General features: G+C 48.7%; 1 protein-coding gene across 1 annotated transcript in view; it reads left to right on the top strand.

The window, feature by feature from the left end:
• Positions 1 to 6,900, top strand: part of LOC135202828 (E3 ubiquitin-protein ligase HERC2-like) — a 194,108-nt gene extending 187,208 nt beyond the window's left edge. The window contains 1 exon segment of the mRNA XM_064232287.1: positions 6,233 to 6,900. Coding sequence (XP_064088357.1) covers positions 6,233 to 6,424 — 192 coding nt within the window. The 3' untranslated portion in view covers positions 6,425 to 6,900.
• Positions 6,901 to 12,758: the final 5,858 nt, after the last annotated feature.

Raw genomic sequence — 12,758 nt, 5'->3', positions numbered from 1 at the left:
ACGACTGAGCTTGTCGGCTACCACATTCCTCTTCCCTGGAATGTAGTGGGCCGACAGCTTTACTGAGTATACCATGGCCCACTCGTGCACCTGCAACGTCAACTGGTGCAGTGGGAGGGACACTAGGCCCCCCTGCTTGTTGATGTACGCCACTACCGTGGTGTTGTCGCTCATCAACACCTCTGAGTGTCCCACCAAACGGTCCCGGAACTCTTGGAGAGCAAGGAACACTGCCTTGAGCTCCAGGACATTGATGTGAAGGTGCTTGTCGCAATGGTTCCACACACCTGCAGTCAGCAACTCCTCCAGGTGAGCCCCCCATCACTCGTTCGATGCTTCTGATAACATCAACATTTTCGGGGGGGGGGGGGGGGGGGGGGTGGGGGGGGGGGTGGGGGGGGGGTGAGTGCGAAGAGGTACTCCTCTTACGAGGTCCCGTCGTCCAGCCACCAGGCTAAGTCCTGCCTCACCTCCTCCGTGAGGGACACGAGGAAGAAGGAAGGATCTCTTGCCTGTGACCAACACTCCTTTAGTCTCCACTGAAGAGACCGCAGGTGAAGATGCCCCCGTGAGGGACTAGTATCTCGAGAGATGACAGGTGACCGATCACGACCTGCCACTGCTGAGCTGGTTGCTCCTGTAGAGACAGGAACTGTCTTGCTGCCTCCCTGAACCTGCTGATCTGCGAATCTGCGGGGAAGACTTGCCCTGCTACCGTGTCGATCAGCATGCCCAGGTACCTCATCCTCTGCTTGGGCTCGAGGTCTGACTTCTCGTAATTCGCTACGATCCCCAGAGCGCAGCAGAATTTGAGGGGTCGATCTCTGCCCTGCAGCAACTGCGAGCTCCCGCTCGCCAGGACTAACCAATCGTCGAGATACCTCAGAAGACGTATCCCTACCGAGTGGGTCCAAGCAGACACCAGCATGAACACTCGCGTGAACACCTGTTGGGCGATTGAGAGACCGAAACAAAGTGCCCTGAATTGGTACACCGTCCCGTCGAGGATGAAGCGGAGGTACTTCCTGGAGGATTGATAGATGGGTATCTGGAAATACACGTCCTTCAGATCCACCGAAAGCATGAAATTGTTCTACCTTATGGAATAGAGCACTGAACGTGCTGTTTCCATCGTGAACCGAGTCTGGCGACCAAATCCGTTCAACGGAGAGAGATCTATCACCGGGCGCCAGCCCCCCCGAGGACTTCTTCACCAGTAAAAGTTGACTGTAGAAGTCCGGCGACTGATCCCATACGATCTCCACAGCACGTTTGCTCAGCAAGGCTTCTACTTCCTGCCAAGTGTCACGTCCTTGGTCGAGCCAGGAACGTAGGTTTGCAGATGGACCGTGTTGGAGGTGAGGGGTGGCTGAGACTCAAAGGGTAGTAAATATCCCTCCCGAAGGACGTTCACTATCCAGGTCTCCGCTCTGTAGCGCTGCCATGTTGCCCAATGGTTCGCCAGGCACCCCCCCTCCCCCACTTCCGGCAGTAGGTGAGGGTGAACGCCGTCCCTAGCGTTTCCCTCCTCTCTTTGACTTCTTCCCAAATCCTCCTCGAGAGAAGGACTGGGAGGAGGGCTGGTTTCGGTCACTCCTTACAGCAGAAGTCGAAGGCAGAGTCTTTCCTCTCGGCTTCAACGATGCGATCGTCTTGGCTGCAGAGGAAGCGCTAGCTAAACTCTTGGGTTTAGCCGCAGTCGTCCAAGGTTGCCCAGCCACCTTGGAGACTGCCTGGTGGACGAGACGGTCACTGTCGTCACTGCGCCGCTGTTCCACTGCACCGTCCACCATCTCTCTGGGGAAGAGAGAGGAGGAACTCCGCACTGGTCCGTTGCGAAGACCCAGGGCTGCCTCACGCCCAGCCGCCCCTGGTTCCACCCTTGGGTGAGAACATCCTGCCTACGCCGAAGAACCAAAAAGGGTTTTGCCCCAAACCAGAGGTTAGCCGTCTGGTGGGCCAGGTAGGAGATGGCCCTACCTCCAGACTGGCACAGTCTCACAAAAGCCGGGTCCCCTTCAGGAATGAGGTTCCCCAAGGAGGCTGCAGCTTTCGACACTGTGAGGGACCACAGGTCGATCCAGGAGACTGCTTGGAATGCTGCCATTGCGGTAGGTACCAAGGCAAGTGCCTCTTGCTGTGAGACCCTCTCGACAGGAGCTGCTGCAGAGACACCCCCGGAGTTAGCCTAGCTAGCTCCGGGTTAACCTGTTCGGGCGACAGGGTCCTCTGAAGGCACGTAGAAGCGCCTCTGTCACGGTAGAGGTGGGGGAAGGAGCTTGGAAGACCTACCGGACCGAAGCGAACCCTCCTGTCCAGAGACGAGAGCATCCACTTGGCTCAGCACGCTGTCAGCCAAAGCCGATCGCGGCAGACCCACCGTCGTCCTGGGTTCCTTCTTAGGTCCCCAGAACGACTCCAAACCCGATGAGGGCTCGGAAGGTGGGAGCGGTGATCCTTCCCCGAGGTCGTTGTGCTGATGAATCAGCGCAATAACCTCCGCAAACGACATCTGGATCTCAGGAGTGACTGCATCCTGTGGAGACGGACCGTCAAGCCCGTCCAGTGAGAATGCCTCCCGAGGCCCTCCTCCTTCCACAGGAGGAACCACAAAAGACCCCTCCTGGTCTCCTCCTGCCACTTGCGCATACGATCTGGTTGGTCCTAGGACATTGCCAGGTTCGTAGGGCGCCGTGGCGGGATCGCGAGGAACATCCCCCTCGTGATCACTCCTGATTGCCTCGCTCTTCCCGTTGAAGCCCGAGGAAGTTGAAGGGATTGGAGAGGAAGACCTGACGCTCCCCCCGCGTCCACCGAGGTGGGCGGAACCGGTGTGCTGAGGGGGCTGCAGGCGATCAGCAACCCGCGGTGGCGATTGAGCTGCAGGCCTGGTCAAGCGCTGGACCAAGAACAGCGGCGACGGTCCCGAGTGTCAGAAGAGCTGCTGCTATTCCCCCTCTCCGCCCGGTCCCGGTAGGAGTGGCGGTCAGGGGACCTGCAGAGTCCGCTGTCGCGGTGGGAGCGAGGCCTGTCCTCACGGTGCGTCATGCCGCTTGGACCAGCCGAGGCTGGTTCAGGCAACCAAGGGGATCGCTTCCTCGCCTCAGCCCGAGAGTGGTCTGGGACCGTCGCGTCAACCCTGGGTACCAGCGTATCGCTGCGAGAGCAATCGCTGGTCTGGTGGTCGTGAGCGACCCCCGCCAGTCTTCCGCTCCGTGCCTGGATTATGGCGCCGAGCGGACTCGGTTGCCTGGGTCTTAGCTGTACGGTCACCCATAGGTGACCGTACACTCGGTAACTTTCGCGAACGAGAGGCCGAGACGGTACCTGGCACCGAGGCAGAACCTCTGGCGCCAGGCGAGGAGGTACCGGTCCCCGTCGTCTTCTTCCTTGCGGAAGGAGAGACGGGCCCCATTCCCGAAGGAACAGGAGGACCGGCGGAAGTCCCAACCGTCCCACCGGAGTGGGACGGACCCTTAGAAGTCTCAGGATGAGCCTTCTTGGGGGGGGGGGGGGGGGGGGTGGGAGGAGGCAACCTTCTTCTTCGGCTGTGGGGCCTTAGAAGTTGAAGGGGAAGCGGCGGCAGACGACGACGATGAAGACAATGATGATGACGACGACGTTACCTTCCTCTTCTTCTTCCTCTTTGTCAGCTTCCTCAGCAACACTGTCAGGTCTTCCATCCAGGACGGAGCCGGGGCAGTTGCCGAAGCAACAGGGCCCGACTGCACCTGTCCAGAAGGACCTGGGGTGGGAGCAGCAACACCACGGGCAGGAACGACGGCGGCAGGAACTGGTACCGGAACTGGAGCGGCAGCATACTCAGGAACAGGAGGCGGGGCAGGAACCAGCGGCATCCTCTGCACAGGAGGCAGGTCCAGGGGAGAGCTCTTGGGACACTGGAAGTCCGGGGCTGCAGCAAGAGCGGCAAAACCAGGTGGCGGCGTCACAGGGGGCATCATAAACTCCGGCAGCATTGCCTGCACAGCAGCTGTAGGGGTCACCGTGGCTACATGCTGGGTGTACACCAGGTGCGGCGGAGCAGCGTAGCCAGGCGTGGACACCGTCGTGGTGGTTGGGGCGTGTGTTACCGGCATGGCCCCTCTCGCTAGGTGACTCAGCAGCCCCTGAACCGTCGGTGTCCCTCGAAGCCCCAGCGAGTATCAGGCCCGTCTGAGATCGTCCCCCGTGGCAAGCAGATCTGAGGAAGGAAAGGTTGGGTGAGTTAGTAGGGGGGTCTCCCCCCCCGCACTGGGGGGACAGTTCCTACCCCGAGCGAACGGAGGACCCCAAGTACAACTGGATGTCAGGGTATCTCACCCCCCTCTCCACGCTCGACTGATCGAGAGAGGAGAAGGAGAGAGAAACCTCCTCCGAAGGGGAAGGAGCCATACGAGGGAGCTGAGATGGAGGGAGAAAAAAAGAAGACATGTCCGTAACCAAGGGTGTAGCCGGAGAACCCTCCGACGACTCCTTGGACGGCATACGCGGCTTCTTCCTCCCCCCATAGCACTCCCACTGCTCCTCCGACCAAAAAACACATACATCACATGTCTTGGTGGGAGAGCATTCCCGCCCTCTACACAACTCATGAGGGTCAACCTCAACAGATGATCGAAAGGCCCCACACTTACGGCCCTCCACACCAGGGCACAATCTGCGGCTGATGGGGAGCGAGGGGGTCTCTCCGGCTCTTGGGATTCCATTTTGAATCTCAAAAATCACACAATTCACTGTATTGTATACAAAAACACACACGTACTTACATATATCCTTGCACAAATACACACAGTAAAAGGGATAGAAAATAGCCTTCACGCAGTGAAGCAAACAAAGCATACAACAAGAAGCGGGCAGAGAGGCGAGCAACACGTCCATTCACCAATGCGGCCGAAAGCAAAGTGGCTCCTCTCCTCGCAGTCGAGCTGACTGCCAACTGCCGGACGAGTAGTTAACTACCGAACCCCCTTGTTCGAAGCTTACGACCGGTTTAGCTGCCGCTAAGTACCTTCCCATTGTTAAAGGACCGAGGGTTTGTATACGTATCGGAACAATGTATTTTTCCTAACTATAAGAACCTGAGGTCATTACACATAGTCCCACCTCATGCCACCCCTCACTCTGTTCCTGGGCCTAAAGCAAAGTGATATGTTTACCTCCAGTCGGGCTGGACTCCCGACCATCAGACAAGCAGTTACTACCGAACTACCTTGTTAGAAATCTTAGGACTGGTCCAGCTGGCGCTGATTAGTAATTCCTTATGTAAAGTACCTCAGGTTTTTATAGTTAGGAAAAATACAGTTTAATTCAAAATTGTGGTTTTTCAGGTGCTAGTAAGGCATTCATTATCAACATGATTACAGTGGTCTCAGCTTTAAGGACTGCTACATTGGGAAAGGGTTTTCCATTGGCAGTACTCCTTCCTGGTGAAGTTCCTTGGATGAGTATGACTTAATCTGCAGTTCCTGACTAGTCCAGCCCTGTCATGTCTCTCAGTGAACACTCAGGCTCACATTGAGTCAAGGGTGTTCAGCTCATTCACCCAGTGCACAGTCATCTTATTGTAACTCTTAGTAGTTACATAGTTTGGCAACCCCCTCAGTTGGATCCCTGAGAGGTGTTTGCTGACCTACTCAGTGTAGGCTTTGCGCAGCCAGTTCTCTAGTCGCGCGCCTTGTCTGTGGATTAGCTATGCAGTGGTGGTTTGGGGAAGGCTCCCTATCCCAGCCTTTTTTAGGGCAACCCTGCATCATTTCTGTGCTCAAGACAAATGTCTGGGGCATGTGTGGTCTGAGTTATTTTTCAAAGGACAATGGATAATGTTGGTTAGGTGAGAATGGCCATCCTTTCTCCCCCTCATCTCTGATTGTCAGGTTTTTTTAGTTGGTACATTTCATCCAGCGAATGCATGGAAGAATGCTCCATAATATGTGAAATGTTAGTGTGTACCTAGAAAAATACTACCCTTAAAATTTTCTATTTTTCCTTTTAAGATATTTGTGGATTGATAAAAGTAGTAATGACCCTTAAATAGATATTTGTGAATTGATAAAAGCAGTAATCACCCTTAAACTTTGAGAATGTTGATAAAAGCAGTAATGACCCTTAAATAGATATTTGTGAATTGATAAAAGCAGTAATCACCCTTAAACTTTGAGAATGTTGGTCTATTTCAACAGAATTTTCCTAAAGAATACCTCTACTAATAATAAAATTTTCTTTTTACTTACAGGCTGTGCTACGTGAAAAGCTGAAGTATGCTATTCATTTCTGCAAGAGCATTGACACAGATGACTATGCTAGAGTAGCCATGACAGGTGGAGGAGTTGAAGACAATGGATCTTCCGAATCGGATACAGATGACTGGGATTCGATTGGTAGTGAGGAGCCCATGGCAGACTGTGTATCTTTGTACTCCACATGATTCACAGCCGGTGATAGCTATTGGGAATAACGTTTCTTGAAGTACAATGTTTTGAAAATTGTTAGCATCAAATTCAATACAAAATTTTCTAGGGGTGTTCATAAACAAGCTTCATGATATGCATTGCTGTAAATTCCCATGTTTTATCAGTTTCATTCCTTAGGCAATATGTAGACGTTATAAATCCTGCGAAAGACTGAAGAGTATATATCAGCTAATCAATACTTTTTATGTTGGAAATATGCCCATTGATATGCTGAGTGCTTGAATTTATTTAAGAACAGCTGTTGAAAGACAGGATGCTTCTGTTTGAAGGCATTTTGGAAACTGCCAATCTTTGTGCATTCCCTCAAATTATAGGTAGTGAGATATTCGCTGTATGCTGTTTTATAAAGCAGTTTACACAAATTTTTTATAATGTGCTTACAATTATGCATACTGTGTACTAATATTGTAAATAAATTTAAGTGTAGTTATTATGCATTTTATTTATAGCAGGTACCTTCCCTTATGGATGTCAGAGCTCCAAATCGTACATAGACAGAAATGGCAGGGGCTTCACAGACACCCATGTCGAAAGACGTAAGGTCCCCCTTGTGGCTGTAGAGTAAGCACAAAAATAACTTCTGTTACCCAATTAGAGCTGAAATTCTTAAACAAGCCAAAGAAAACATGGAGACAAGCAGACTTACTAAAGAAATTATAAGTGGGTTAAGTGAAAAACTTGAGAGATGGTGCTTTCTGACACACACAACTTGAGGAGAGAGAGAGAGGTGTCAGATCTAAGAGAGATGGATCTAATAAAGGCTCATTAAGTGGTCTAGTAAAAATGCTAAAAACTGATGACAAGTCTCAACTTGAAGGTTTCATCAAAGTCTTAAGGAGAAATTTACTTGATTAACAAAATAGGCGGAAGTACTAATATTTCCAGAGTCAAGGCCTTGAAGAATAAAGGGTGAAGACAAAGCAGTGCTAAGCCTTTACAGCAAAGAGTAGAGCATCCACAATCAAAGTTGGCTAGACATTTGTGATGGAGTTTTTTCCTTGATATGCTTTCCTTCATGCACATGGAAGCATTCTGCAGTTAACCCTCTTACGCTGATTGGACGTATCATACGTCGAGATAAATTGTCTATCGGGTGCTGATTGGACGTATCGTACGTCGATTTACAAAAGTTTTTTTAAAATTCGCGGAAAAATACTTATAGGCCTACCAGGCGAAAACTTTTGAGTCACGCGCCTTGGGGGATGCTGGGAGCTCACGGATCAAGGCGTTGTTTTGTTTATAATCATTACGCAGGCGCGCAAGCGCGAATTTCTTTCTTATCGCACTAAAAAGTATCAGTGACACATCTCAGAAATTATTTCATCACTTTGACATAATTTTTGCACCATTTTAAATTAGCCATTACATGGAGTATTATATATGAAAATGTGTGCAATTTCATGTAGAATACAACAAAAAAATACTCATGATTGTAGCTTTCATCAGTTTTGAAATATATTCATATAACGATAAGTGCCAAAATTTCAACCTTCGGTCAACTTTGACTACCGAAATGGTCGAAAAACGCAATTGTAAGCTAAAACTTATATTCTAGTAATATTAAATTATTTTCCTTCATTTTGCAACAAATTGGACGTCTCTAGCACAATATTTTGATTTATGGTGAATTTATGAAAAAAAACTTCCTTACGTCCGCGCGGTAACTCTTACAATAAATTTTTTCGTGTAATTGTCGTAATCTTTGCACCATTTTAAATTAGCTGTTACATAAAGTTTTTTACATATATGGAAATGTGCGCAATTTCATGCACAATACAACTAAAAACAATCAATGGTTGTAGCTTTAATCAGTTTTGAAATATTTTCATATAAATAACGATAAGTGCCAAAATTTCAACCTTCGGTCAACTTTGACTCTACCGAAATGGTCAAAAAACGCAATTGTAAGCTAAAACTCTTATATTATAGTAATATTCAATCATTTACCTTCATTTTGCAACAAATTGGAAGTCTCTAGCACAATATTTCGATTTATGGTGAATTTATGAAAAAAAAAACATTTTCCTTACGTCCGCGCAGTAACTCTTCCGAAAAAAATCAGAAATGTTTTTGGTGCGATTGTCGTAATGTTTGCACCATTTTAAATTAGCCGTTACATAAAGTTTTATATGTGAAAATGTGCGCAATTTTATGTAGAATACAACAATAAATGATTGAAGGTTGTAGCTTTTCTCATTTTCGAAATATTTGCATATAAATCACGATAAATAGAAAAAAAACCACGTTTGGTCAACTTTGACTACCGAAATAGTCGAAAAACGCAGTTGTAAGCTAAAACTCTTACAGACCAGTAATATTCAGTCATTTATCTTCATTTTGAAACAAATTCAAAGTCTCTAACACAATATTTAGATTTATGGTGAATTTTTAAAAAACTTTCCTTCCCTCCGCACGCGGGTTCTCCGCCGCAAATCTCCAAAATGCGTACGTCGCATTCTCGTAATATTTGCTCCGTTTCATATTAGGCGTTTCATAGAGTTTTATACATGAAAATGTGCACAATTTTATGAAGAATACAACAAAAAATAATTGAAGGTTGTAGCTTCTCTCATTTTCAAAATATTTGCATATAAAAAAAATATATATAAAAAATTCGACATTCGGTCAACTTTAACTCTTCCGAAAGGGTTGAAAATGACAATTTGTCGAAAATTGCATTTTTCCTAACTATACAAACCTGAGGTCCTTTAACAATAGGAAGTAACTAGCGGCAGCTGGAACGGTCGTAAGCTTCGAACAAGGGAATTCAGTAGTTAACTGCTTGTCCGACAGTGCGCGCGCCTGGGAGGTGAAGAATTACTTTTGCTTTAGGCCCATGCAAAAAAACGCAGAGTGAGGGGTGGCATGAGGTGGGACTATATGTAAAGGACCTCAGGTTTGTAAAGTTAGGAAAAATGCAATTTTCGACAAATTGTCATTTGTTCCGATACATAATACAAACCCTCGGTCCTTTAACAATAGGAAGACTCACTTCTTGGTGGGAGGAATCTGAGTCTTTGTGAACAGACTGGTGTTCGCCCAACCTTGGAATGCCTCCCTGGTCGTAAGAGCGAGGGAGGGATCCAAGCCTCTGTCCGATTGATCGGGGTGTGCACCGCAGGATCAATGGTTAGACCTCTGGACCAAGTACTAAGAGAGAGGCAAGCGTATCTCTTCATACCAGTAAGCAAGAACATGTTCCTGTTTGCAAGAGGCAACATAAAGTTAATGGATTGTCTCTTGTTGGCTTCCCCTCCCCCCCCTTGTTGGGGGAAGTGGTGGATATTCGCTCTCATCCATAGTGAAAGGAATAAGATGGGGCTCTGTCGAGTAGCTCACCTGCATCTCGTCCTTATCCAGCAGGGTGACGACCGTATCCCTCTACCCACAGGTAGAGGGGGAGAAAAAGATGGGAAGAGGAGCCAGTCACTCTCTCATTCACTCATCCATTCTTACAGTCACTCCAGGACTCGATGCTGTTCAGCCTGCGAGGGTCTGGGTTCGCTACACAACGTGTTGAGCAGCCACCACGGGTCCCAAAGAAAAAGATCCAAGGACCTGTGGGCAATATCCCGAAGGTAGAAGGAGGTGCATGTGGTCTGGTTGGACCAGACCCCTGCCTTCAGTACCTGTGCCACGGAGAAGTTCTTGCTGAACGCGAGGGAATGTACTTCTTCTAGGTCATCCCAGTGCTTAAGTAGAGGCGTCAACACTCAGCCTGGGGTGTTGAGTTTCTTCAGATAGCGCCGTCGCACCCTCACAGGACAAAGCAGCATCTCCTTTGCATCGAAGGCGGTGAAGTCCATTAGGGAGGGGATTGTAAAGAACTCGAACCGATCGTCAGGGACCGAAGGGTTCTGAGTCTTCGCTACGAAGTTCGGTACGAACTCGAGCGTCACGGATCCCCATCCCCTGGATGCTTGACTTCGCAGGAAAAGTCATGCAGTTCCCTCAGGGGAAAAGAAAGGAATAGTCGCATGACCTATCCCTCTTCTCGACTTCGGTGATGTCCAGTACCCATACTGGTCTATCCGTCTGCAGCGAAGTGTCTCGCATTCTCGTATCCCAATGCAGCGAAGTTGTTCTTCTCGGTAGTGGATAGGACACCGACACTCCATGGTGGGTGTCGATGGTTTGGGTATGACAAGCCATTAGGACGAAGTAATGATTGATCTGGAAAAACAGAACTAAGTCCACAGCGTAGTTCGTAACTGACTCGAGCGCTCTGACAGGTGCCGACTGACTGCGTTCGGTGAGGCAAGTTGTCCAAGCATCCAAGCATCCGAGTAAGTCACATGACCTTCGCCCTTTAAAGGGTTATGCTGAGAGACCAAACAAATAGTGTATTTGTTTGTCACCGATGCCGGACGGCGAGGTGATGATTCTCTTAAGGCATGTGCCCAACAGGCGAAAGTCAATTGCCTTCTAGAGACCGAGGTCCCTGAAGGCAAGACATTCTCATAGTAGTTGAATCTCAGCTAAGGAGAAACAACACCATGTGCCGTTGAAGACGAAGGTGGACATTGAATGCAACCTACATCTTCACAGCCGAAGCGAGAGAAGGATTCTCAAGATTCTGAACCTGTGCTTACAAATGACTGAAAACGCTAACCGCTGTTTCATTGCTGTCCGGTGAGGAGTCGTAGTTGCAATGAAAGCGGGGTGTTTTCAGTAATGAAAACACAGGGAAGTACTGCCTGAAGAACTGCTTCTCATGGGCTGAACATTTTGGAAGTAGAGCTGGCAGGTCAGGGAGTAGGCGATGTCTTGCGATACATCTGTTAATTCGGGGTGAACAATGAACAATTGCACACCTACGAATAAGAGATATTTTGAAGACAAACTCAGATGTCTGCAGAAATCATTCCGCATTATCGCAGTGCGATGTAGCGGGAGACTAGTACAGATTAGTAAACAGAAAGATGAAAGAGTCCAAGAGATATCTCTGTTGAAAATTCTCGCAATGTCGAAGGCGATGAAAACAAGCGTCATAGCAGTAAATGGTCATTCATGTATGCGAGAATCCCCGTTAATCAGAGACCTAAGTCTGTGATTGTTGGGCAGAGATACGGTTTGGTAGTCAATCAATGCAGGGGAGAGAGACATATAACCGACCGTGCATCTCGGAGAGCCAGCTGGTACTGAGCTGCTATCAGGCAGTTCAATACACAGTAGCTCTCGCTGGCTCGTCATCCTGAGTTGCCAGGTAATCCATTCCACGAAGGAATGCGTTCGGCTAGAACCATTGAGCATAAAAAATACGCTCAAGCAATTATATTTAAACGAAACGGTTTTCGGTAAATACAAAAGCTAAGTTGGTGTTGTAGTGACAATACCATAAGTATCTAAAATCGAAACTGGTAACTCCTGGTAGGTTGCAGGCAGCCCCGAGTTGCAGTTCAATCAGGATTAGTCGTCTCGGTCACAATCCGTAGTTAACTACGGTATGCGCCTATACCCCGGACAATTCAACTGCTTAACAGAATCATGTCACGAGGGTACAAAGACCTTCATCCTAAATTCTTTTCCATTCAAGGAATGAGAATAAGGATAGGAAGCCGACACCCTTCATTCTCTAATCAAGAGAGTGAAGAAGTCTTACCCGAAGGAAGGCTTCAATGGTGATAACAAAATACTGAAGACGATAGTTCAAGCCAAACTGGGTGTTCCCGTCCGTTCTTCTCTATCCTAGGGTTGGCCGCCTACTGTGAGATATTCTTTCTTCAGCAGCAATGCTTCATCCAAGCGCTAGAAATTCCAGGAATTCGAGCATTCGGCGAGTTTCCCGATAATCGTAGTAACAATTATCCGGGATTCTCATCTAGCCCACACTGGACTGTGGTTTCGCCCAAGTGTCTGCAGATCGTAAAAAAAATGACTCTTTGAGAGTACTAGAAATTCCGAAGAATTCTAAGCACTCGGCGAAACCCCACCGAATTCGTCAGCCGATCATCGGATGGTGGTCCTCCTGATTCCCGTAGGAATCGAGGATGGGGCAGGATCCTTTCTCAAATGACGGGGACTTGCGTCCGGTGGGACCCGAAGGTCCCCCCCAGGAACGCAGTCCCCAATGTGGAATCCTACAGAGAACACACTGCAGGATCCCTCCCCTTTCCCTCATAGCCGTAAGGAGAGAGGGAATGGGGGAGGAATTGGACACTCACTTGCCTTCCCAGCAGAACTAGCAGTTGGAGGAGCAAGTACGATCAGCCATCACCTTGAATGCGTGGTCCAGACGGACCGCCACATGAACAGCGGTGATGGTCCCTCCAAGAGTCTGGGAAGCGT

This window comes from Macrobrachium nipponense, chromosome 33, assembly GCF_015104395.2.
Source record: "Macrobrachium nipponense isolate FS-2020 chromosome 33, ASM1510439v2, whole genome shotgun sequence".
Lineage (NCBI taxonomy): Eukaryota > Metazoa > Arthropoda > Malacostraca > Decapoda > Palaemonidae > Macrobrachium > Macrobrachium nipponense.
The sequence above is the reverse complement of the archived record's forward strand: the minus strand, read 5'-3'. Positions and strand labels throughout refer to the sequence as shown.